Raw genomic sequence first — 27,525 nt, forward strand, 5'->3', positions numbered from 1 at the left:
TTCTAAGCTACAATCGAAATACGGAATCGCGAAGTATTCAGTTCATAAGTTGGTATGTTTGTAAATTATATTTATATATACATATATAATAAATCATTTTTTCAATAGGTTTCATTTAAATAATAGGTTTTTATTTATTTTATTAGGCCGGAAATATTACAAAAGCATAGGTGCTACAATGAATACAAACTAAATGACAGTTATATTTACAAATGAAAATAATGAAAGTAATAGCTACTTAAGTAAATTTCGTTGCGCACTGTACAAACTGGAGATTCGATAAACACAATTTTTGATAAGTCGTATGCCAAATGATATACAAACCTAAAGCCTCTTTTAAAACATAAAATAAATAATGGAAAAAAATAATATAATTTATAAATAGGAAAATAAATTATAAATCAGATTGCAAAGTACAAAATGCAGTCACTGGCAATAAGAGTTGTAGTCAATTATATAAACATTCAAAGCTAATTCTAGAATAACCTAACTTATATGGCATTGAAGGGCTATTATAAATAGGTGGCTCTAAACTCGTTATTGATCACATTACATTTGGAAAAAGTTTTGGTGTGGCGTCAACAGGAACCAGAAGCGCCCGGAAAGCTGTCCGGAATTCGGACACCGATCTTCAGCTCTCATCGCTGGACACGAGGCACTCGCTGAGCAGCACGTTCCTCAGGTCCTCCATCTCGATCCAGTCGCGTCTCTCGTTCCGAATGGACACGTGCCGGATGCAGCCCTTGAAGTTCTCCCGCGATATCAGTGACCCACTGGGAGCATTCTCTGCAGAAAAATAGTTGGGAACAGGGTTTATGAATTGAAATCAACTTGATAAAGGAGTTGCTGCATATGAATAGTGATAAATGATGTATTTGCCCATGTTTTTGGGACCTACCTGGCAGACCACCTATATAAAGTGGGGAGCGGGTTTGCACTTTCCCAGCGTTCCCCTGATTTCCCACACTGATCACGGCTGGCAATTGATCGATGCGCAACACAATCTGCTCGCCGTCATAGAGGGCGGAAATATTATGCCATTTGTTGTCACACAGGGCATACTTGGTGGGTAGTGATGACTCCACACGCATGGGCACTCCATTTCCAGGATCGCAGGAGAATATTATCTACCCAAGGGAAAGAGTATATAGTACATAGCTATGAAAAATAGGTCGAGTTTAGCTTACGTTGCCATTATGCAGCTCTAGTGAAAGCGCTGGGTATCCATTTGAATCGGAGACACTCAGCAGGATGCCCGATAGTTCCGAGGTCCTAAACTCCGTTTCCAGATCGAGGTACTTGCCCACATTAAAGTTTTTCTCTGCGGCAGGAGCATAAAGGTTATTTGCAAATCAAAACAGACCTAGTACTAGAACTCACTGTAAATGGCATAGGCATCGCCGGGGAAGTAACTGCCTCTCTCCACCGTGGGAAAGCACTGACCCACGTTCGAGTGCTTGCCGGGTCGGGCAAGATCCTGGGTGTTGTTGTTGATGCTCACCCGGCGCAGACAACCCTTGAACGGCTCCAGGCGCACATAGAGATCGGAGGAGACCTTGACTGGCGACTGGGGCAGCCCACCCACCAGCAACAACTGAGAGGCGCCGATCTTCTTTGGCAGCTTCATCTGGGCGGAGGTCTTCTGATCTGTACGTCCTATTTCCACGGACATGGTGACCTTACGATCGTGGCAGCTAATCGTCACCCGGTGCCACTCGCCATCGTTTAGTTTGGCGGTCAACTGGAGCTCCTCGCGCCGACGACCTCGGACCACCAGGACCAGCTGTCCGTCCTTGAGGACGAGAGTCACATAGTGTTTGGGTTTCTCCTTGCTTCCAGGCGACAAGTAGATCATTCCATTGGGGTAAAAGGAGCGGAAATCGAAGCTGAGATGGAAGTTGCGCTGCCAGAAGTGACGTTCGGGTAGCTTCAACTGGGAGTAGCTATAGATATCGTCTCCGAACTTGAATGCATTCGGCTCGTAGGAATAGCTGCCGATCTGCAAGAGAGCAACCAGATTATGACCAGGACTATCGTACCTTTTCATGGAACTCAACTCACCCCGACGACTTTGTGTTAGTTTCTGAGCTTTTGCGTAGCGATCTCAGCGAATTTGAATTAAAAAATAAAAACTTTGCCATGATGTCGCATTGGTTTTTGTTATAAAAATGTTTTTTATTTAGGTAAATGTGGTAACAATTAAATGTCCATGTCGCAGTAAGCAAATGTTAATTGTATGATACATTTATGAAGCAAAAACGTACACAAAGCGTTGATGAGTGATGTGTATGATATGATGAGTATGGTGAATCTTACAGGCTAATTTGAGCGTTGAAGCTTATGAAATAGTAATAAAAGTCGCATGAAATATGTACAGAATTGCAAAGTGTTTATAAAGATAATTATTAACTATGAAGATCCCTCTCATTAGGTTTCGGTTATCTGAGGACCAAGATGCGCTAGCTTAAAGCTAAATCAGTCTGCCCATGAGATTGAAATATTCTCAAACGGATTGCATTTGGTAATGTTCTCATGGACCCACTTTCCCAATGCCTTTTATGCAAGAACTGAGGTTATATCTTTGATGATGGTTGGTTATATTAATCCACATGTAGACCACATAGAGTAGCTTGTTTGGTTAGCTTTTTTTGTTTTTTTTTTTAGGCGAAATTAGTATACAAATGATCTTTCTTAAGGCGCAGCGCTTGAAGCTTTTAGCGTAGCCGCTTTTGACATAATTGCTTAGCAACTAAAATCCTATAAAAACAAAGAGAAACGTATGATTTTAACAGAGTTAGGTAGCCACATATGTACATGCAGAAAATGGACAGTACCCATTGAAATCTTCAAACCCCGCCGAACCAATCCCAGAATATACGAGGAACTTTAGTCACTTACCCGCTTGCAGCCCTCAGGCGAGGCCGTAAAACTCTTTCCAATCATGGGTTCGGTCTTCAGCAGGACATCGTACAGTCCTCCTTTGAGACTGCCCATCAGTGGACCGTTTCGCCCAATCTGGACGTTGGCAAAGGTCAGGGCATCGTTAAAGTTAATGGTCCGATTGTTGAACACTACATCCCGAATGGCTCCTTCTAGATTTACAAAAGTGGGCGCCAATGGCGTATAACTCTCGTGCGGCGGGGCTCCACCGATATACAGGCCACCTGCATCCCTCGGAAGGCTGACCACTGTGGGATTGCCGTTTAGGTTGCGAATCTCTTGCAACTCATCGTCCACCATCAGCTCAAGTCTGCGACCGGTCTTGATCAAATTTACCACGTGAAACTCGCCATCGTTCATTTGACTGGAGTTCGAGGACATCTTGATGAAGCTGCGTCCCGAGTTGACCCAAACATGCAATTGACCATCCACCAGGCTGATAGAGAAGTTGCCCTTGATGTCCTTGGCATCGTAGTCGCCCAGGATCTCAGGCGGATACGCGGCAAGGAGCAGCAGACAATCGGGCTGAAGGGTGCGGAACACCATCGCGGTATTGGAGCGCTTTCGGAGTGACTGCGAGGGTAGCTCCAAGTAGCCATTGCCTGAGAAACCAGCCCTGTGAAGGATGTTGTTTATAGAAAATGATTCTCTTGCAAAATAGTTTCGATACATACTTGGTAATCATGTCCTTGCAGGAAGGCTCCACCCCATAGTAGCTAGAGCTCTCCAGAGGATCGTAGGTCTCGCCGTTCACCTGGACATCCTTCATACATCCGAGGAAGGGATTATCAGCTCCAGGCGCCTTGGAGGTTCCCGAAGTGAAACCTATTATGACAATTTAAATTAAGTCTTAGCTCATTTTATTGAAATAAATCCCTTACCTGGTGGCACACCGCCCAGATAATACACAGCCTTGGAAAGATCCGGTAGCAAGTGAATGTTTACGGGTAGTGTGGGCGCTCCGGAAATTGGTCGATCGTTGTTTACCCGGAGCATTCCATTTTCAGTACTTCTTTTGGCAGAGAACTCTCGCGCAGCCTCTATCTTGATCCACTGGCCCACATTGTACTTCTTGGTGGTGTTGATCTCCAGCTTGGACTCGTCGCCATAGTCGATGCGGAACATGATCCGACCCCGGCTCAAAGTTACCGACACCGAGCGGTTCTACAATATACATTTATAATTGTGCCGTTGAAAGAAAAGATTAAAGCTTTGTTTTACTTACGTTCTTGTCATCAACCGCTAAGAAGAGCAAGGCATTTTCGTCTAGAGTGCGGAAAGTCATCTGCACGGAGAACAGGTTTTTGCGAGTGGGTCGCGGCCGAGTCTTCATCAACTGGGCATAGCCTAATCCATTGAAATGCCGAGCTGTGGATGAGGCCGAAGACTCCTTAGCTCCAGCCATTGATCCGCCGCAGCTTCCCTCGCTGGTCACGAAGTTCCACAGACCCAGCGGTTTACTGTCGACCTCCACCTGGTGCACCACCACATTGAGTCCCGGTGTGAATTGCAAATCTTTTGATGCAAAGCCGCCCAGCGAAATTCGGTCGCTTCGAGACTGATAGAAACGTGTGTGATCCGCATCCGTAGATCCTGCTATCGTGACCGGGTTAGCCGGAGTCAGCTCCCCATAGTTGTTCATGCGCCGCACTACCAGACTGCCCAGATTAAGTGTCCTATTGGCCTCCACATGGTACCAGGCATCATCGTACTTGGGGTCACGAGTGTGCACCAGCATCGGATGCGTTACGGTGGCGGTAGTACCACCGAGATTCCATACAAGGCGCACACGACGTTTGTAAAGCTCCAGGGTGATGTGACGCCCCTCGCTGCTGGCCAGATGAATCATCGGAGAGCTCTCGAGGTGATTGGATAAGGCAAAGCTCATTCGAAGCTTATTCGAGGTACTCAAGCCGTACGAGGTTGGCAGATAGGATCGAATGCATTTGGGACCCAGCGATTCCAAGGAGACATCGATCTGAAACATGTGGTTTTATTTAATTAATTGACAAAAAATAAAATATGATCTACTTACCGCTTCTGCTGCATGTCTGGCCTTGGCAATCTGATCCCGGAGCAGCTGCAGCTGCTGGGCCATGCTGTTGTTCCAGACCTCGAACACCTGTTGCTCCTTCTCGGCTTGCTGCTCCAGGTAACTCAAGGAGACATTGGCCAGCCGCAAGTTGGTCTGCGTTAGGGATATGTTCTCCTGGGCCATACCTAGTTTGATTTCCCAGTCGGGTTCCAAATTGGAAAACGATTTCCGCATGTTTTGGATGGACTTCTGCATATCCTTGGCCAGTCGCAGCTCGGCACGCATTTGTTCTCCCGTCCTATCAGCCAATTCGAGACTATCCTTCGCTTGACGACGGGCTGAACCCTCCGAAAGACCCTGCAGTTGTCCGGATATGTTGTTTGTGCGCAGTCCAGAGTCGTAAATCGTCGCCTTTATGCCCTCCACCTGCTGCTCCTGGCGATGCAGTTTGTCCTTCAACACATTGGATTTGTGCATCTGTTTGAGAGCTTCCTGCTGGAGTTGTTTCGATCTGTGCAGCGAGTGCTTGGCCCGTTCGATCATGGAGCTGCCGTCACTGGGGTAGAGTGTCCTCTGCGCCTCGTACACCCGTTCCTTGGCCAGAATTGAAGCTAGCCGAGCATCGTTGATGGCCTTAGTAATATTACTGTGGGCAGAACTGGCCAGCATGGCTATGCGGGCACCATTTCTTGTGGGTTGAAACTGGCGGGCGTACTCATTGGATCGCGCCAGCAGGTGACTGGCGTGTCTCTCCGCCTTGGGAAGCCAGTGCTTGTGCACCTCCCGCTGCTGTTCCAACTTTACGCCCAATGTGGTATTTAGTAGTACACGGTAGCCATCTAATTGGTTAAGATGTCCATTGAGTAATATTTGCCGCTGGACTGTCAGCCTCAGCAAACCCTCGCCCTGCTCTAGGTAGCCCGGATCGAGGTGGTTGGAAATACGCTGCTTGAGGTCATCCAGCTCCTGATGGGATTCACCCACATGAACACACAAATTGCGCACATGTTCCAGAACGTCCTCCGCCTCGTTCTCCACCTCTTGGACGCGATCCAATTGCAGGCGCATGTCTACCACCCGATGATTGGTCTGATTCAAATCCCGCCAGAGCATCTCCAAGCGGCCACTCTCGTCGAAGGACGCATCCGACGCATTTCCCATGGCATAAAAGTGCTTCCATGCACAGTCGTTGGTGCTGCGGATGCCCTGAACCATTTGGTCGTGCTCCCGGATGGCCTGCAGGTAGAAACGGGCCTGCTTCAGAGCAGTGGGCAGGCTTAGATAATGGGCACTCTTTCCATAGCCATGTAAATCGGAAAGGGTTTGAAGAATCTCCGAGCGGAGTAAGCCGACACTGTGCTGTTGGACCACAGCATCCTCGCGCATCGATTTTATGGCAAACTCCCGTTTTCCAATGGTGGCCACTGCTTTGCGGGATTGGAACTTCAAATTTTCGGCATGGGCCTCCATCTTCAGGATGTTGGCAGAGTCGTAATCCTGGAGACGCCGCTTGGCCTGGCTAAAGTCCCAGTGGCGCCCATTCCATTCGCCATAGGCGCTTTCGTACTGTGACAATTTTCGATATGGCGCCGGAATTCCCGTCAAATCCATGTTGTGCATTCCACGACGAAGCTTGTGGCCCACCAGCTCCACATAATCCAGGAGCAGAAGAGTGCAGTTGTCGCAGACTATCAAGGATTTAGAAAACATGAGTAGTAATATATAGAATTGTATTTGTATTTGTAACTGAATAGTTCATATGGATCAGTAACTTACTTCTGCATCCGTTTTCCACTAGATGATGTCGTTCCGCCTGACACTTGTCGCACTTAAGTCCAGTAACTCCTTCTCGACAGTAGCATCTACCGGTCTCTATATCGCAGCCTTCGGTTCGGACTCCATCCGGATGGCAGTTGCATGGCTGGCAAGTAGTGTTGGGATATCTCATAGGATCTCCGAAATATCCGGCTTGGCACCGCTCACACAATCGTCCCGTGTAACCCGGCTTGCAGACACAGCTGACTTCTCCGTCCCAGACATTGCAGCCTCGGGCAAAGTTCCTGTTGGTCTCCGGACACGGACAAGCCTGACAACCGTGCGGAGAGTTGGGGTCACCGTAGAATCCCTCAGCGCATTGATGGCAGTGATCTCCTCCAGTGTTACCTCGACAGCCCTACGGAAAGTGGAAATTTAGAAGGAATTGAATGGATATCGAATAGATTTATTTACCTGACAGACTCCAGTTTCACGGTCACAATCGCTGCTACGACCATTACAATGACAGGGAGCTGCTCGTCCAATCAGATCCTCAATGAATACACTCTCCACAACGGTGGTATTACGCCAACGGTAGAAGGATCTTCCCGGATCCTGGCATGAAAGTCCATCAAAGCGCTTGGGACACCTACATCGCTCGACTCCTTTGGCTATTAGATTGGTAGAGCCCTTGATATAAATGGCCGCATCCATGTGCACATTCTGGAGGCTGTAAAGCAATAAAACAAATATTCAGTTTTTGAACTAATCTATTGGATTTACTAAATGACTCACACAACTTCCTGAAAGTCGGCGAAGGCAAAGGCTCGGATGAAGATGTGCCGAATGTTTTGGAGGGCGGCCATTAGAGTATTGCGATCCACTGCCTGGCTGGTGTGATGGTACTTCCAGAAGGACTCATGCAGCGGTACCCGATGGGTCACATTCAAGGAGTACTCGAACTCTTCGTACTCGTAAAAGTCCAGAAGCAACTTGGAGTGTGCGTGTAACTGAACCAATGGATACTGACCCAAAATATTGCGCTCCAAGGGCTTGTGGGCACCCTCGGTGATCAGGGTGAAGTACAGAAAGCCACCATAGCTGCTTGTCCGATCTCCGTAGAACTGTGGAGGCAGTTGGAAGTAGAGCGGATGGTAAAACTGGCCATATGCTCCGATGGAGACATTCCCCGTGGACTTGGGCACTAAGCTCAGATCATTCATGCGCTGGATCTCCGCGTCCTCGCGATGAAAACTGCTGCCCTCCATCTGAACCACCACAATGTACTCGTAGTCCGAGCTCGGTACCGTGTGAGGTGTTATTTGCTGGACGCTAAGATTTCTGGACTCCGCCATACGAATGTGACCCCAGGACAAGTCACTCTGCTCACAGTCACCGGATCTCCCGAAGCAGAAGCATCGGGTGCATCCTTCGGGATTGAGGGCGGATAATCCGAAAGTGCTTTGCATGCAGGTGTCGCATTTCAGACCCACCACAAGAGATTTGCACGGGCACTGGCCATTCGAGTCACAGGCTATCGAGCCATCCGCCTGGGTGAAGGAACCCTCCGGGTCGCAGCCGCATCGCCGACACTCCGGATAGCCGAAATACCCGACAGCGCAGGTGTCGCACTTCCTGCCCGAATATCCCTCACGGCACTGGCATTGTCCATCGCCGGTGTTGCAGTGCTGACCAATGGAGCCAATGTGATCGCAATCGCATTCCCGGCAACCGAGGCGAGCCTGCCAGTCCCAGGTGCCCGGCACACACTGTCCACATCCCAAGCCACGGGTGAACTTGGGGCAGATGCAGCGTCCATTGTGCGGGTCACACACCTGACCCTCCGACCTGCAGGCCGAGCAACGCTGACATCCCTCGTTGTTGAAGCCATAGAATCCCTCCGTGCACTCGTTGCAGTGCTGACCTCCAACCCCGATCTTGCAGTCGCACTGACCAGTCCACGGGTTGCACTCATGACCTCGGGAACCATGGGGATCGCAACGGCAGTCCCGGCAGCCCTCGTCCGCAGTGAGGTTCCAGTGACCCGGCCGACACTTGTCGCACCTCCTTCCGGTGACGTTGGCCAGGCAGGCGCATTGTCCAGTTCGCTTATCACAATCTGATGACAGGGATCCCACACTGCTGCAGTGGCATTCTGTAAAGGAGAGGTACATATATATAATTAAACGGAAGAATATCTAAATGAATATTTATATTTAATGAAATCTTATTTTTCGAATAATTGGATATTGGATATTCTCACACAGTTAATAACGAAAAAATTAAGCATGTTAACAATAAATGATATTACTATTATTTTTAACGAACTCATAAATGAAATGCGATTTAATCAATGAATCCACGCCGAGCTGGAATCTAACAATCAAGCCCGCTCCTATGAGCTTTCCCCGTCTTGGGTTACTGGGCCACAACTACGTCACTGTCAGTGGCAGCCAACTAACTGCACCTTAACAGCCACCAAGTGGTGCGCACAGAGCCACTATATCCACTATATCCACTAGACCCACCAGACCCGCTAGCCAGTTGGTGGGTTTGTGGGTTGCGCGTAGGCAGCGCCCCAAAGTCCGCCCACATTTGCATTCAGTCTCCTATTCCGGCGACAAACGACAAATGCGACGACGGACCAGCGGACGTTGGACCCCAAAAAAAAAGCTGTGGGAGACGACGACGTCGGAACAAGCCAGACAAGTCTGCCAAGCTCATGAGTATGTGGACAGACAGGAGGTATATACTATATACGAAAATAAATTCATTCATAAATCCGGTAAAACCAACGCAAAAACACTTTTCAATTTGATTGCACGCTCCATAAAAAAAAGCATCTAAAATATTGGCAAAAGTGCATGCAAAATTAGAAGACAGCTGGAGTACTTAGACGAAGAGTTAGTGCTCTATATGCTGTAAGATCTATGTGCTCTATATCTAGCTCGAATATGGCTAATAAGATTAAATATATAAGACGGTAGGAGGACTTTTAGATGTTTGGCAGTGGGACTTTAAAAAGTATTGCAAAAAAATTCTCTTTGTTTCGAATCCTTATTCAACTCATTGCAAACAGACTTTGGCCAAATCGTAGGGTATTCCAAAGTAACTAGGGAAATATGAGCAAGCATAGCACGCGACACCATAGCATAGGTGATAGTAGATCCACTCCAGAGCTGGTACGAGGAATATTTAAGAGGAGGAGAAGGAAGCTGCGCCTCAAGGCACTTGGCATATGGCTGGGACTTGAAGACTCAAGACTGACTATAGTGCAGCTGTCAAGTGCTTGGCATCGTTCGTTGGGGGGATTTGCATTTTCATGAATGAAATGAGTGGCGAGAGAAAGGCCTACGACTACGACCATAGCCGACTCCTTCAGACGGAGCCACCAATAAAAAGTTCAATCAACTGACTCCATTCAGATGTTTCGCCTGGGCAAATGATGTCATTAAAGTTTACAATGGAAATCACGACTCTTTGCCTGCTCCTCGATCGTTTTTTGCCTGATGTTTGGTGCTTTAGTTGAAAATGCGTTTGTCATGCCACAACAGTTTGAGAGTCACTTGCACACCCACTGGAGATTTATTGCGTGGGTCTTGAGTTTGTTTCTTCTGGTCGTTTGTTAGTCTCTCGGGCCTTTGGCTTTATTGACAATTTTGTTTTCTTGATTTTTTATTAATGAGCACGTTTTGTTTGTTTTCTGTTTTTCTTTTTCTCCCCGCCCCCCAGGCTTATCTTGATTTGTTGGCTGCCGATCGCTAGACTGGTCCGATGGTCAGAGATCTCGTGTGTGGGCCGTCTTAAGAGCACTTCCGTTCGTTTAACCGTTTTCAGCTTGAATGTGCGTAAAATTGTAGGGTTCCAGTTCACATTGGCATGGGCGGCATAATTTCGGATTGATAGATTGTCATTGCCTTGTCTGCAGGAATGCCATGAAAAATTGGCGGATGGTCGAGACTATACACCTCCCTACGTTTCTACAATCTAATCTGCTAACTATGGAATCAGAGTGCTGTCATTAGTCTCGCTTCTGGAGTGGCCTTGGGGCTTGTCATTCGCACTGCACAACATGGCGTATACACAATGCGACTACCAACAACCAAGCTGTCTGGTCAGTCAAAGTGGTCACAAATCAAAAGCAATACAATAAATTAACAATCAAATACTAATAATTCTAAAAGTACCAATGCATTGACAGGTTAATTGCAAAAACTCTCGGATTTGAGCATTATCAAAAATAAAAAGACTTGGCCAATTGCAGAAAAATGTTAGAGCCGTAAGCTCACTTGTTGAGCTTCGATTTGGAGCACGTGTTTTGTGGGCAACATACCTAATGTTACGCTCGACACGACAAAATATTGATTAAATGATTTATGGGTTCGCTCACCGCACTCTGGGACAACGTTGCGTATGCGCAATGCATGCTTGCAATGAATAGTAATAAAAAAGCACCCATGGATGGCAATCAATTATCATAAATCTCAAATCAAGACAAAAAATTAATTTTAAGCGGGAAATATTTTATACTCTATATGTAGGCTGCAATAAATAAATGTAGTGGCATTTGGAATTTTGCATGCAGATTTTGAAAACAAGAGCAAAACAACACATTTATATTTGTTTAATTGAATACGAATACTATAAATAAATACTGCATATAACATTATCGAGGAATTCAGTTTAACCCAAGAGCATGTCAATAAACGAGTGTTATAACGATTGCATTTCGATATTTCCACAAGTAATCAAGAGGCAATTAAGCGTCTGTAGGCAGCTGCGATAAAAATCTGTTGGCTACACGCTGGCTGGCTGGCTGACAGACTGCATAAATAAATGAATCAATGAACGAATGAATGAGTGAATGAGTCGCCTTCAATTGAGTGATTGACTCACTGACCAACTGACTTGCCAACAACTCCTCCATACACCCATACAGATTGACATTTAAAATGTCGAAAATGATGGATATAAATGCAGTTAGTTGGCTTTTCCTGTTAGCCGCCCACCGTTGACCCACTTTCAAAGCGAAGGAGAGAGTAATTGGAGTGTGGGTTGGGGTTGGGGTTGGGGTAGGACCAGGACCAGGACCACCCGGCTAAAGTCCGCCGTTCCGAATTTCGTTAGTTGTTTCCTCCTCTTTTTCTGCTGAAGTTAATTAACCCGTTTGCATAAATTTCGGTACGGGCCACCAAGTAAATCCTGAACCAGTTCTACTCCTCGACCGGCCGACCGGCTGTCGGAACATTATTTATGCTTTCTTTGATCGAACTCGGCCCGGCACGTCATAATAGTCGCAATCCCAGTCGCTTGGATCATCGCCCCCTCCCCGAAATGGCCAACTCAATTGTTTTCGTGCCGGTCGTAAATTAATCGAGTATTAAGTTGGCCAGGAAATTGCGTTTGACTCCTCACTGGCCACGTTCTGGGCCCCCACTTACACCACCGCCATCCTGGTAATAACGGGGTGTATTTGGGAAAATAATAGAAAAAATTAATTATAGCATTTTGTTTGTTATAATAAATGGTTTCCGAGTGTTTGAATCTTGGTGTTTGAATCAACGGCGCCCGATAAGTGGCGGCGCCTATTAAAGTGGCCACATTAAGCCCGATCTCGTATGCAATTTATAAATAACCGTGTTCGCCGTTTTGGCTTTGTTGACTTCATTGCGAATCAGTTGGCGAGTTGGCCAGATGTGGAAGTCGTGTTGGAGGCTATTGCGCCTGACAGTGTGACTATTATATCGTTTAGCCAGACAAACGGAAGCGGAAGTTTGATGGATCAAGACTATTTAAGATTGATTTGCACACGTCTAAAGAAAATTTTGAATATAGATCAGCGGAAGATAGAGAATATATTTTAGATATAACGTGTCTTTCTACTTTATTGTCAAAATTAGGTTGGATTTACTTCTAAACAAATAAAGTTTCGTTTGTTCTAGAAAATATCAAAGTTACGAATAAACAAAGTCAATGTTCGATGCTTAAACTTGTTATAAACTTGTATAATACGTCACTCTTAACATCCGTTTATAATTTTTAAATTAACCTGAGAAGAAAAATAGAAGGAACATTTTTTTTTTATTTCGACAGAGTAATAAAAAAAAAAACAAATTCCCCTGTAGCACACGATTGCAAAGTGTTTGCGCAAAAAATTAGCTAGCATTACGAATCGAAGACACTTCAAATGAACTGCCGAAAGCCGATTTGAAATTTCAACTCAAAAATTAATGTGCATAAATTGGCACGCACAAAGCTTTAGACAAACATGAAAATGGGAAAAAGTCGAGACTAAAATGCTCTTTAAATACATTTATATTTTCCTAGCTTACTTTCTAAACCAATTTTCAAGTTGTAGGGCAGTAAAAGCGTATATACTCCAAGGAAAAGCAGCCAACGCTCGACTTAACATAAATATACATACAAGTATGACACAAAATGGTGCTTCCAATGGGGAGCGCCAGAAATTTGGCTCACAGATCGGTTTTCATAGCCATGCGAATGTGACATTTGCAAAATGTTTTTCATATTTCTCACATCCCAGCAATTGCTGCTGTTGCTGTGCCTATAGCAAAAATCCATTGCAATCTATTTCGTCTGGGACTTGTTATTTATGTTTCCTGCAGTTGCAAAAACGTTTTCTTTTCGCTGTTCGCAATTTACAATATTTTCGGCGGCTCGCTCATTAGTCAATGACATGCCGAAAATGGCGAGAAATATTTTTGGCACATTTAAATGCAAATTAATGTGCCATTCATTTGCGGTAACTCCAATCCATCATGCGGCGAATAGTTTGACAAGCATTGGCAAAGGTCACAGCGTCTCGGATTGACGACCGCCTCTACATTTTGTGGATTGCGAAATCTCGAGTGTGAGCTGAGGAAAATTCCACATGCGGGTAATACCAAAGTTTATGGCATGGAAAACTGTGCCCCCATAAGCCAATTTGCATATGGGGATTAAATATGTGCGAGCATATAAATTTTATGGCCACTTGCCACTTGCCTAGAGACCTCCGCATGATCGAAAAAAATGCAAGTGAATGCCTTAGTAAAACAAAATTAAAATAAACTATAAATAAATAAATGGAATAAGCTCTTTTCGAATGTTCGGTAGGCCAAACTAAGACGGTGGACAGAAATTCGAAGCCATAAGGACTTAACAGCAACGATGAATAAATAACAGAAAAACCATTGAACACCAATGAATTTGATTTCCACGTTTCCTGGGGTGTTTTTCAATCGCACATCGTAAATGAATCGTAAGGAAGCGATCCAATCCGATCCGATCCGATCCGACTGGTTGCATCTTTCTAACAACTTTCACACTCCAGATATGCAATTCGCATCTGCGCCAACAGCTTCTCACGTATTTAGCCGAACTATCTCCACATGCCATAAAAACGTCAAATTGAATTTTATTTCAATTAACAAAACTATTTGCCGCCCCTTGGCCTCCTCCAACACACGACTGATCAGAAATAAAGCCAGGTACATTCAATGAATTTTGCACGCTATCGATTTTACTTTTGGTCAGCCGCATTTGGCCAGCAGCATTTTCAATTTGGCCGCACAAAAAACGAATCCCAAGGAGTGTGAACTTTCGGAGTGGCTGCTGCCTTTAAAATGGGAATTATATGTAGCTAATAAAGATAAGGATTAGTTCGACAGGCCTTCCGTACGAGGGTGTCTCAAATGCGGGCCTTAAAAGGTTATTGACAATAGCCGAAAGTGCAGCCCAGTTGTAATTAAAATCCAACTGCAATTAGCCAAAAAACACATTTATGTGTGGCCATACGATTTTTTGATTATACGCTTTTTGAAGGGGCGGCAACTTCAATGTTAAAGTCGGTAATTAAAAAGATTGTGTTGATGTCAAAATGTTAAACATTGAACACCTGTGGGTTGTAAAAACTTGTAAAGATAAATTAATGCTAGTTTTACGATATAAAAATACAAGTTCTATTTTTAGAATAAAGGGATTAGTGCCGCATAGTCAATATTCCTTTTTGGAGTAAAAGGAAATTGTTTCGTATTTTGTATCAAGGGTAAACAGTTTGATATAAAAAACCATAATTTGGTTATTGCAACGGTTATTGGAGATAACAAACCTTTTGCAATCAACACATTTTTTATTTAGATGTATTTAAAACAAATGGCTCAAGCGTAGAATCAAAAATGGTGCCCCAATCCCTCGCAAGAGTATGTAATCGGTTTGTGCAAATATATTTTGTATCGTTTGGATTACTGTTCATATTTTGACACCGTTTGTCATGTAACAGTAACTGGCCTCAGTTTAATGCCGGTTTTGGTGTTGGTGTTGAAGTTGATGCCGTTTGGCCGGCCCGTGGAAACACACACGCCCATGGACACTCCCACATACTGGGGCTGACATACAGGTAACTTTGCATGTCCCATGTACCATGTACCCATGCGAACCGCCCCAGACAGCCAGGCAACCCAGAGTCAGAGCCCCAATCCCAGCCAAATGCCGTGTGTATCGGAGATCCGGAGACCCAGCGATGTGAACACACCCATTTCCAGAGCTCCGGGCAGGAGTATCGGAATGGAGGAGGAGATGGAGAAGGAGCAGGAGCAGTCAAGCGATCTCGACCAAGTGACAGGAAATGCAATTTGAGTGCGCTAAACTTTTGACTGCGTTTAGCTTTTGATAGGCGAAAGTACACAAGTCTATTGGGAGTCATACACATGTGATTTTCAGTCCTCCAATTTTTTTTTTATCTCGTTGGTGCTTGTGGGCGTTGCCGCCTCCGTGGGCGTAATCCAAGTGAAATATCTTTGATTTTAATTGGAATTGCTTAATTAAGCGCGCAAATTTGCTTCATTCCATTAGGAGCGGTAACCAAAGCTGATTGGGGTCAAATTTCGGAAGGGTGGGAGAAATATCTTTAGATAACTAGGCCTACAGTAAGTGCTTGCTTATATAACTTAATCAGAAATGGTTTTACTTTAAGGTACAAACTCGCTAAAATAATCTGAGCCATTTTGTTGGGCAACATTTCTGCCTTTCGTCTCAAGATTGTCGCAAACTGATTCAGGCAGCTTTCTCCGAGTTCCAGACTCCCAACATTCCCCCTTGACCACCTTACACGTGCCGTATCATTTAAGCCGACGCTTCGTTGTTTACGCATCGGCACAAACAATAACAAAGGCGCAGACAGACAGATATAGATTCAGATTCAGATACTGAAACGGCAACGGCAACGGCAACAGCAACGAAATCATTTGAAGTGCATAGATCAAAGTGACCGAAGAGGCGCCAAGGCAGGAGTGTTGATACTGCGGGATTTCACTGTTTGTTGGTGGGGCTAGGGGTTTTGGAGTTGGTACTGACCTCGGACAACCTGGCACACGTTGTGGAAGACTTGTTTTCAAATCTAAATTGCCAAATAAATATGAAAAACGTGACTGAGCCAAAGTATGGGCGCAATAGCGAGACTTTTGAACTCGTAAACTACATTTTTTAATAGAAGCACCCCATGAAAATAGTGGAGTAAATAGTGAAATTTTTCTAAGCCACCTTTTAATTTTCTCTCTGATTAACCTCAATTCCCGTTTGAATAACCACAAAGGCAGCTGTCGTAGGTCTCGTATATCCGGTCTTTAGGCCACCTTTTAAGTGGAGATTGATTTATTGTCTTTTCACCTTTTGTATAACTCACTAATTAGACATATATTTTACATTTTAGCGATAAATCCAGCTTAAATAGCTCGCATTTGGGTTCACTTTCCGCTGTCGCAACACCTTTATAAACATTTTGGCCAAGATATTTATGAGAGTCTTGCTGTTGCAAAATTAATGCTTAATTTAAGCGTCAGAAAAATAATTTGCTTGCATTTTTCGATACGCTGAGCCGTTGGCAAGGGGCCAACCAAAAAGCCCGAAACAAGTTCTCCATAATCAGATTTAATAAAAATTGAATAATAAATACTATCAGGCGTGCAATCGGCTAAGAGGAAAATGTCTGAAAACTGCTGTAATATTTTGCTTTAATGTTTTCAAACACCCAGAAGCTGGCTACTCAAAAACGTGGCTAAATGTTTGGGAACTAGTGTTTTCCAATGAGTGTGATAAATGTTGTGAGATAAAATTGGTATTATTTTTGTTTGGGGCTGTTGAACTTGGCTGTTTGCCATTTAAGTTTTTAATATTTTTGGTGGGATTTTTTTCGCTGTGGGTGGCAAAGCAAATGGATATTTTTGCAACGGATTGGGATAGCAATTGTGCCTATAGAGTGCGGTAAATATTTTTTCTGTGTAAATTTTGAGTTTGATAAATTGTAAAATAAAGTAAATATAATGATTTCCCATCTGGGATTTCACAACACAAAGTTCAGGCACCACACACAGACAAATGGCCCTCGACCAACTGAACTTTAATCCATAAATTTCAACAAATTCGACTGCCGTAGGCCCTTCAGACTTTTAGGAAAAGGCAGCTTAATGTCGAACTCAACTTGCGTCTGAGTCGACAAGATTGACACTTGCATTTGTCATTCGGCTCATTTGCTTGTTTGTTGTTAGGGTTTGTTTATCCGTCCATTTGCTCCGCCAACAACAAGTTTGGTTACAGTGTTTCTGTATTTCTGCCCGAAACTAACCTCCTTTCCCTCGGCCACCCCTTTATTTTGGCTTTGTTTTTTCCTGTTTTCAGTTTATGTTTTTTTTTTGGTGGTTTCTGTGATTTTCGGCTTTATGTGCAATTAGCGAGCGCATTGTTTGTTTGTTTTGTGTGGCACGTTTCATTGTAATTAAAAAATCGCCGTTTTGACCGCGACATGTGTGCGGTAAGATTTGACTTGGCCAGACTAGGGTTAGCTCTACTCCCATAAGGCCATATACGTAGGTGTTTTTTGTGGTTTTTAGTCTACGTCCCTCAGTCTTCATCCCAGTATTTCTGTATTTGGAGTCGCGCTAGAAGATCTAAGACACTGGAAATGTCAATATTTGCTGCTGCTAACCAGCCAGTTGATTTCGTTTGCTTCGCTTTTATGTTTGTCCTCTGCACATTGCTTTATGTTAATGACTGTGTGAGATTCTGATGCGGTTTTCATTCTCTGGGGGAATAAGTCTGGGTGGTTGTGTGGAAAACCTTTGACCGGAAAATAATAATGTGGGTCATAGGAGTTTAACATTTCGAGTTTTATGAAATATTTACGTACACTTTTAACCTGACTAAAAGTCAATTTCACGTCAAGTATATTGAAATTATCATCTTTTGACATATTTTAAGTTTAAGCTAAAGTTTAGTTATTTGAAGGCTGCTCTACAAAATAAACATGATAGAATGTTATAGTCGAGATCCCCGACTATCAGATACCCGTTACTCAGCTAGTGGAAGTGCAAACGAGAAAGATAAATTAAGAACACCAGCCTTGGGACATTTTTAAATTTTTTTGAAATTTAACATCACATCACATCAAAAAAATTACAAAAAATAATTATCTAAATTTGAATGCAGATTTTTAGAGAATTGCGCCAGAAACATTTAGAGGTATGCCACTTCAAAATCCGATTAAGATAAGTTGAGTTATGAAGTATAGAACTTCAGCCTTTGGACATTTTTTAATTTTGTTGAATTTCTACAACATCAATAATCAGAAAAATTACAAAAAAAAATTGTAGATCGAGGCTTTCATACGGACAAAGGGACGGACATGGCCAGTTCGAATCGGCAATTGATCCTGATGAAGAATATATGTATGTACATATATATACTTTAGGTCGGAAACGCTTCCTTCGGTCTGTTAAATACTTTTCAACGAATCTCTACGAGTAAATCCAAAGCAGAATAAGAAGAACGACATAAAACATTATAAATGTGCAATACGTTTGAGCAATAAATACCAGGTGATTGATTAATCTGCATCAATTTCATGGCATTCGAAATCGAATAAATCATTTATAACTGTTTGAATAATTGATGAACTCTCAGTTCACAAGCAATTCCCAAATTTGCATAGTTCGTTTGGGCATCTGTGCTCCGTGAATTCAGCCAGGCACCACGATTGGCATCCGATCAAAAAGCGGGGAGAATGTCATCAGAGCCTCCTGCTGGGCGCCACTTTACACACCAATAACCAAATATGGCCTAAAGGCGGCCACAACTGGAAGCTCAGCGTAGTGTGTGTTTCTCCGGTTCGATACACATAATGCCAGATTCGTGCTGGTTCGGGGCCATGTCTGTCGGGATCTGGGAAGCCCAGGCTCTCCTCACCGAAATGCTAATTGAACGCCAGGCAGGCGCCAAATGTGTGTCCACCGAGAGTTGCTCTATAGTTTTCACTAAACATTTTAACACACCAACTTGCAGTTTTTTGTATGCATTTTTAAGTGTGTGCAATTTGATTTGCTTGCCAATTGGTTGAGTGATTCGATTACATAAGCGAAAATTAAACAAAATCAATTGGGAAGAGAAAATCTATAAATTGCGGAAGCCGCGAAAAAAAATATAAATAAATGCGGTCCGGCAGTTTATAAATTTTCTCAATTGATTTTTCTTCGCCATTTTTCAGCCAGCTGCGTTCGCAAAATATATTTTTTGAACGAGTTTTAATATGAATTTTCCCCTAACTACTTCATATATTCATTTGCTAGAGAGCCTGTCAACTGATTCGAGACCCAAACTTGCCTCATACTTGACCATTAACAACAACCAACTGTGAAAAACAACTTGCAATCAAAATATTTGTGTATACATTTGAAAAATTGACACTTGGTCTTGATAAGAAGAAATGTTCGACAAGCCGTTGATAGTATTTTCTTAATGGGATTCATTAATGGTTGCGTATCAGGCTCGGCAGCCGTTGATGGGAACTGATGTGAAATTAATGGGAAAAATCAATAAAAATTTTATATTTCTTCTTGACATGTGCTAAAAAGTCCTCACATAAACCTGGCCAACTTTATTGCTAGTCATAAGTGAATGTGATGAAGTTATTTGATCACAGTATTCCCTTGGTCAAAGAATTACAAAAACTGGTACCGCATCCTTATAGCCTTACAGCAATTCCCGCTGACACCTTTCAAATCCCGCTGCAGCTCACCAAAATTGAAGTCAATTGCGTTGACCAATTAGGCAGGCTTTCTATGCGCATCGCCGCTGGGGGTAATTATTGGACCACGACTTGGACAAGGCGATGAAGGCGCCAGTCGCGGACTTGGCATCCATTTAACCACATTAAATGCCATAAACTGCTGTGAATGCAGTTTTTATTAGCGTAATTAACACCTTTTGGTGGCGTATGAGCCCCTCCTCCCCGCCCAGGAGTGGCGACACTTAAATGACCAAGGAAACGCTCGCAACGCTCGCGAGGATTTGCTTACCACGTTGCCTGGGGCGCGGAGTCGTCGTGGATCGCAGGGGTATGAAGTGCTGCTGTTGCGTATAGACCGGCATTCCCGATCCGGAAAGCAGGCCCGGCGGACAAGGCGGTATGGCTCCTAGATTGCTGTACACCAAAATGTTTTGGCCCGGCTGTATGAGTAGATGTTGCTGCTGTTGCTGCTGCTGGGTGAGATTGCCCAACAGTGTTCGTTGTTGCTGCTGCTGGTGATAGTAGGTTGCAGGTACTATGGCAAATCCGGGCTGTTGTTGCCGCTGGTGCGGGCGCGGTGTTACGGCGACAACATGCACTTGTTGCTGCTGCTGCTGCTGGGTAATTTGGCCACCGGCAACGTGTTGCTGCTGCTGTTGGAAACTCGAGTGCAGGTGGGTGTTATAGTTGAAGGGCTGGTTGTGGGACATCTTTGGTAGCAGCGTGGTTGCCGTGGCAGAGACACTCGCCACAGTCGTGGTGCGCGTTGCATGTGTCGCATTGCGCCGATGATAGGGATGCAAGCGCAGTTTTCGTCTCCTGCCCAGGGTGGAAGTACGGTTTTGTTGCCCCTGCAACTTGCGTGGCACTTTTCGGCGTCCTGGCGTTATTGTTGTTGCTGCTGTAGCCGATGCGAATGTTACCGCTCCCGTACCGCTGGCTGATGCGCTGGCCGATGCACTGGCCGTTGCCGTTTGGATAATTTCATTGAATTGCCTGCTTATATTGATATTTACACTGCTATTTACACTGGTTCGGTGATGTTGCTGCAGCATGTTGCCCTCGGGCTGGCCATGTTGCTGCTGTTGCTGCTGCTGCCGCTGATGTTGCTGCTGATGTTGCTGCTGTTGCAGCGTTTGCGTTATGCAGACTAGATAGACGCATAGGTGCAGCAGCTTTTTGGTCATCATGCGACTGGGATTTGCTGCCCGCAGATGTTTTCTTAATTTTCGTGGCTTTATTGACTCGTCTGACATTTTGACAGTTCGTTTGTCAGACGCAGACATTTTCTTTTGTTTGGCGGAGCTTGAGCGATTTTTCCAAATTAGTATTTGATCATTTTCAATGAGTTTAGCTTATTAGGCATCTGTCCCATTTTGTTTGTGGTTTGACACGGTTCGAACGAATTTTGATATTTATGTTAGACTTTTTTCATTCCCTATTTGAAGAGATGTTGCAATATTTATGAAGGAAATTACACTAATTTGAAGTTTCTAATTCCTTATTGAAACTTGAACAAATTTACAAATTGGCTTTATTTTCAAACTTGTTTATTCACCTTCAAAACTAGAAGGCTAGAAACTATCTTTTCAGATACCTTGCAAAAGCTAATTTATCAGCTGGGGATAAATGCCTATTTTAAAGGAATAAACATTTGACAATATGTAAATAAACAAGTAACAATTCACAGTTACAGTTCATCCACAGACGTATTTATGTGCTGCAAGCTAATTAGTAAAGACAAACAAAAATAGCATAGACACCAAACAAAAGTGTTACAATTTGTTTGCTTATTTGCTTACAAAGTCGAGGGAGTGCAGATCAAGAAACATATATGTATGTAAACACCTTGAGCTTTTGGCCAAACTCAGTGGAAGTGTTATGCAAAATGGGTCTCGTGGAACTGATGCAACATTTTCGATAAATACGAACGCATTGAGCCAAACAGAAATATGGCCAAGAAAACGACATAAATTTGTTGGGCAAATCACATAAACTTCTACTTGAAAACTTCATTAAAAAGGGATCGCAACGGCAAGAGAACTCTATAACTCTGCAAGGGGAACTGAAGCATCCGCTAGATGAAATAAATATTTTCCAGGAAACCCAGCTCCAAACAAATTCGCATTCAGAACGTACACACACGAGTAGATAAAACTACAAACGAATCGAGGAACTCAAGAACCCACAGATGTATTGAAGTAGAGGAAACAAATTTAAGATCGTGATGTAATAAATTTTCAAAGCTAAATATAATAAAAAGCTAAGCTGTGAACAACAAAATGCCTGGCGATTTTGTCTGGTATTGTTGATCTATAAAAAGGCAACTCAGAAAGCAAATGACGCAAACTGAAATCCACTGATGAATAGCGGATCGTAAATAATCAAATATCGACTGACAAATAGCGAAATGGACAATCCATAAATTGAACCCAAGCCAAAGGCACCTCAGCTCACTTTATACATACTTGTATATCCCACAAGTGGAAAATTAGTTGAAAAGGCAACAAAATTTGAAATAAGTGAACAAGTTTTTGTTTTCCTTTGAAATTTGGCGGCTTTCGGTTATTTGATCTTTTTTCTACTCCTCTGAACAAACCCCACTGAAAAAAGAGCTACATTTTTTCATAATTTTTGTTTTCTTTGGGCATCTTCCGCTTTTTTTGAGGTTTCTTAGTCATTGTCAGAGTCTGGGCTTTTTATTTGTTTTTCGGCTTTGTGTTGCTGCCCATATTTTCGAGCATCCTCTTGGCTACCTAATTTAAATTTCTCACATTACAATTAAATTTGAAGAAAACTTGTTCAAAAATTTCGACTCTCGGACCGTTTTACGAGTACCTGGGCCGTTTACCTTTCGGGGTAAATGTGAGTGCCATGGCATTCCACATCTGACAGTTTAGTGCCAAATTAATGTAAAATGTTTCAAAAAATGTCAGAACTGTGTGCGTATATAATTATTTCTCAAATTGGACCTAATTGAATCTGACGGCCGAGCCACGACCAGTTTTTCGAATGGTTCGAGTTGTCTGCCCCACTGAAAGACAATATTTTCTGACATGGGTTGGTCCTTGGTAAAACACAAAAAGAAAGTTGAGTATGACTTAGAATGGAGTTTTAAAGTTAATCTGAAAGATCTAAAGAGATAAAGAGGTCACCTTTGTTCAATATTTCATAACCTATCAGTTTCTTTAACATTAATTAGGTGGGAAAATATTCTTTGAATACCATTGGGGAACGCAAACCAATTGATCAATAACTTCCTGATTGCCTCGGCAGTAAATATTCCCTATTTCCCCATTTCCATGACCTCATTTTGAATTTTAAGAAACCTTTCTCCAATCACCTGCTGTGTGACGCTACATACATGAAAGTGCTGCAGCATTTCACAATGAAATTAGTCAAAAAAAAATAAATAACAGCTCCCGAACAGTTTGAGCTCACCAACAACAAGCCAGACTAGATAATAGCTTCCTCATTTTGCCTATAAAAAAGTGAAACAAAAATAAATATTTCAAATGGTTAGCTTATGACGGAGCATGAAGCAAATATGTTTGCTGATCTGGCAGCCTATGGCGCTCTACATTAAGTCATTAACACATTTTCCAATTTACGGGGTGAAATACGAAATGGAAACTCGATAAACAATTCAATTGCAATTATGCAATAAAGATTGGAAAAGCGAACACCAAAGGAAGCGAAAACCACTGCCATCTGCGAATCAACATGTGGCCATGTCCAGTTGAGAGACTGATCAAACGGGTCAGCGGGTGGTTGCTCCAATGGTCCAGTGGCCGAGCTCTGGAAAATATTCAAATACTCCATGGCAGATTTCCACTATCTGTTTGCTTCGTTTCTGGAGTCGAAAGATGAAGGTGTTAAATGATGAGTTTCCCCGTCGGCGGGTTTTCCGGCGTGAAATGCGATTTGTGAACACTTGGACATGTGCAAAGTGTTCAAAAGATTACTTGAGTGGGTTACATTTTATGAAGATGGGAGTGGTTGGATGAAAACAAAGTTGCAAGCAGGTAAATGGCTTCAAAAAAATAGCGGAATTCTTTCTACTGCTAACCAAAAGTGAGAATTAATGCAGGAAATATCAAAGCTGCAAGCCCATTTAGAAAATAGTCCAGTTTAGTGCAAAATAGTGGATAATTATTAAAAGAAATACATATAGAGGATTGTTCTTATTAACGCTCTTGAAATGTTTATTTGTGGAGAATCTTCTGCTTCCGAAGTCCAGACACCCATTGAATGCAACACAGAAGCAAAACTGTCACTCGCCATTAACAAATTTGCCTAAACACCCAAATCAATCGAGTGTAGAAATCCGATACTCGCTTCTGCCTTCTTGCCTTTTTTGCCCTTTAGAAAAGCAGTCGAGTGTTAAGACGACCCGCCGCCTAATTACGTAGAATTGTCACGTCTAATTAGAGCACATTCGAAGGAGCCCAATCGAGTGACATTCTCCAGGCGCTCATTGTCAAGATAAATGCGAAAAGCTACGAAATGTTTCACTAACAAAGTTGCAAGTTGGCAATCAACTGGGCGAAACGAGTTTCCAACACACACGAAACGCTAAATTTTGGGCTTAGACCAAGAAAAATTGCAATGCATTTGGCCGGGGGGAACGAAACTGGGAGGTAGACAAGCCCAGTAGCTACGCATGCAATGACTGAAAAAAAGAAAATAGAAATAATGAACCGACATAAGAAATGACTTAATCGCTGCCGGCTTGTTAACCCCGGCCTAAGGCCCCACTCCTGCTATATACTCGAGTATATGGATGTGGAGTCTCCCGGGGGGACGGGACATGGTCTTTAAGTAGCTGCACAAATAAAGATTTACGGCAATTTACTGGAAGGCCTCAACCCATGACTGCTAGTCAATAATTTCTGAGGCCCCCAAAACGCGAATCGTTTGCAGATTATATGTCTGAGTTGGAGCAAACCAACCAAACCCAGTGGAGTGGGGATAGATAAAGGCAGTTGGGTGACGGGCCTGGTATGCCGGGACCACCGTCAGCGCCTTTGAGGAATTGCATAATTATAGCATTTTCCGGCCAGCCAATGACTGCTTCATCCACATTCCTCTTGGCCCGGTTCCAAGGTTCAGGCTTATTTGTTTAACATTCCCCTTCCCCTTCAACGCAATCGATTGTTTGTACATAATCTATGGCATACTCTGAAGTAAGGAGTGGTGGAACTTTGTAAAGAGGTATAGTAACATTTACTTATTCTGCATACACCAAATTACGCCAAATCAACTTGAAAAATGGCGTTATGTTATTTGATATTTGCCAAACAACATGTTTCATAGGAACAAACCACTTATTCCCAGTTTATCAAGAGTATTTCAGTTCCATTGCAACGAAGACGTACTTGCATCGACTTGTCTTTTTTTTACCTAAGGCAGCGTTTAGACGAGTCTCAGGAGAAGGCAATATTTGTACATTGTAAATGCATGATATTGATCTTGATTGTTAAGATCGCACACAGCATGATCGGAGGGCAGAGTTGGCCTTTGTGGCTAGGAGTATTGGCAGACTGGCTGGATGGCCAAGTTCGTCTGGTGCAGAGTTCAAGCTGCTTGCATTGTTTAACTTTGACTTTGACTTTGTGTCAGTTTATGCCTCTCTCGATAACAATCAATGCTCGTGGCCTCCTCCTCCGAGAGGCCCTATGTGTGTGTGTGTGTGTGTGTTGGCCAACTGATTAATCTTGTGTATCTACGTGAGCCATGGGTCTTTTCCCATGGCGCATAGAAAGTGGCACCCATATGCATATCACGGTCTGACCCAGTCCATATGCCACGGCACTTGTGCAGCTCGATTGCACTTGTCCCGATTGACTGACCACCAGATGCTAACTTTCAAACTCCCATCTGCCAGGTCGCACTTGAATAAACAATTGAGGGCTGGAATCTAAATGTGCCAAATGCGCAGTTTTTTGAGATCGCAAGTTGATCTTCGAGTAGGACAAAAACAATGTGCGTGTCGGAGATAAGATAACCCAAAGTGATCAGCAATTAAGATTTATGGGCCTGCCTGAGTTTTTGTGGGAGGTCCTTTGCTTGATTCGAGTGCGATATGGAATGGAAAGGAATATGCGATCATGGAATTTAGAGACCTATATCAAAAACCTATATTAAACCCAGCAACACGAACAACTTTTAAATGGTTACAATTTTGCAAACGAAAAACGTATAAAATATATTTTAGTACTCATTGAACTACAGATGAGGAGAAGGTGGGCGTATTATCAAGTGATCGTACATATGTATCTGCATAAGTGATCACCACAAGACTCATGATCACATTTATGATTGTTCCCATCTCGGGAACGAAATCATAGGGTACCAAAACTTCGATTTCCCGCAGGCCTTTCTGTACGTTTGGCATGCCAATTTAAGCATTTTTGTTTGTGGTTTCTCTCTCTGGGCTTTTGCTTGATCTTTGATCTACAATTTGAAACGCCGAACAAGAGTCTCGCAGGGCGGCCGTTAGATCGAACCCGATGCGATCTTTTATTAAGGGAGCAGGAACTTGTTTTTGCCAAGTCTCTTGGCTGAGAGTAGGAAAACAATGGCCAGGCGCCGCCGCTTTCAAGTTCAATGCGATGCGAAACGATGATGACGACGACGACGACGATCCTCCAGATCGATGGAGGAGCGGGTCTAATTGGGTCAGCCGGTCTTGGGACTCGGAGCCGTTTAATTGGATTACCGCCTTTTGATTATGGTTCGCTCCGAGTTCCCTGTTTCTGCGTTTTGGCAACACGCGCCCATTCGTTGAGTCACCACGGATTGTATAGTAAGTAAAACTGGGCGTTTGTTTTGCAATCGTAGGTTAAAATCATTTGAATGTGACATCGTGGAGGGCTGGCCCATGTTTAAAAAGCCACATTCCACATTTATCATTAAACAAACATACTCCAACTGCCTTTGAGTGTGAAGCGCTTGTCGACTGCTGATGGAAAAACTCATCTCAAGAGGGAAAAGCGTCTTGTAAACGTTATCTACGGCTTGGCAAACAGAGTTTCTTAGACAAAAGGCAACTACTGTGAGTGTTTCCGGGGCGGGGGAGAAAGAGCCGAGCAGATGGAAATAAAGGGGGCCAAATTGACTGCGCCCCAGGTTGCAACTCTATTAGCATTCCCAGAACCAGAAACAAGAAAGTCCACGCTGCTCATCCATAAATCTGCTCACTGCTCTCAGCGCTGCATCCCATTAATCATCATGATGTCCCAGTCCAATCATCACTTGCAAGACCAGCGGCTGGTCCACCAAACGAATCTGTATTTTTCGGACCTCTGGGGCGTCAGCTAATGAGTTATGGGTCTTTGTGGCTTTGCGTAATCATTTCGGCTATTAGCGCTCCACTCACTGATTTGGTACTTTTAATTAAGCAGCTTCTACTGCCATCTTTCCCGTGGAGGTGTCTCTTTAGCCAGGCTGGTTTTTAAAAGTAATCTGACGGATATTACATATGTAAATCCCAGAGCGTTTAATTTAACGAGTTGAAGCCTTGGGCAACAATAAATCGAAAACCTTCAAACTAAGCCCTACACTGAGTTTTATGGGGCCTTCTTAAAAAGATTACCTTAGCAACAAGGCCTTTAATGCCGTTTACTGGGATAAAATAATAATTCTACAACATAAAAAAAAATGTTCATAGTTTCAACATTTTCCCTTTTTTACACAAGCGAACGTTAGTTACTTTTCAATATTATATCAAAGTGCT

The 27,525-nt window shown here is 43.5% G+C and overlaps 1 protein-coding gene across 5 annotated transcripts in view; it reads right to left on the reverse strand.

Annotated features, from left to right (window-relative positions):
• Positions 1-112: 112 nt before the first annotated feature.
• Positions 113-27,525, reverse strand: part of LOC6543430 (laminin subunit alpha-1) — a 66,373-nt gene continuing 38,960 nt past the window's right edge. For 2 of the 5 annotated variants that reach the window (XM_026978196.1, XM_026978197.1), the window contains exons 5-16: positions 7,526-8,885; positions 7,205-7,460; positions 6,752-7,148; positions 4,976-6,663; positions 4,166-4,918; positions 3,822-4,104; positions 3,615-3,765; positions 2,899-3,556; positions 1,381-1,999; positions 1,188-1,321; positions 899-1,127; positions 113-786 (exon numbers count right to left, since the gene is read on the reverse strand). In XM_026978196.1, the coding sequence (XP_026833997.1) occupies positions 632-786; positions 899-1,127; positions 1,188-1,321; positions 1,381-1,999; positions 2,899-3,556; positions 3,615-3,765; positions 3,822-4,104; positions 4,166-4,918; positions 4,976-6,663; positions 6,752-7,148; positions 7,205-7,460; positions 7,526-8,885 (6,683 nt within the window). In that variant the 3' untranslated portion in view covers positions 113-631. Of the gene's footprint in view, positions 787-898; positions 1,128-1,187; positions 1,322-1,380; positions 2,000-2,150; positions 2,758-2,898; positions 3,557-3,614; positions 3,766-3,821; positions 4,105-4,165; positions 4,919-4,975; positions 6,664-6,751; positions 7,149-7,204; positions 7,461-7,525; positions 8,886-20,076; positions 21,226-27,525 lie in introns of those variants that run through there. The other 3 variants (XM_015159482.2, XM_026978199.1, XM_026978198.1) reach the window with 3 other exon arrangements.

This window comes from Drosophila erecta, unplaced genomic scaffold, assembly GCF_003286155.1.
Source record: "Drosophila erecta strain 14021-0224.00,06,07 unplaced genomic scaffold, DereRS2 tig00000055-arrow-pilon, whole genome shotgun sequence".
In the NCBI taxonomy this organism is placed as follows: domain Eukaryota; kingdom Metazoa; phylum Arthropoda; class Insecta; order Diptera; family Drosophilidae; genus Drosophila; species Drosophila erecta.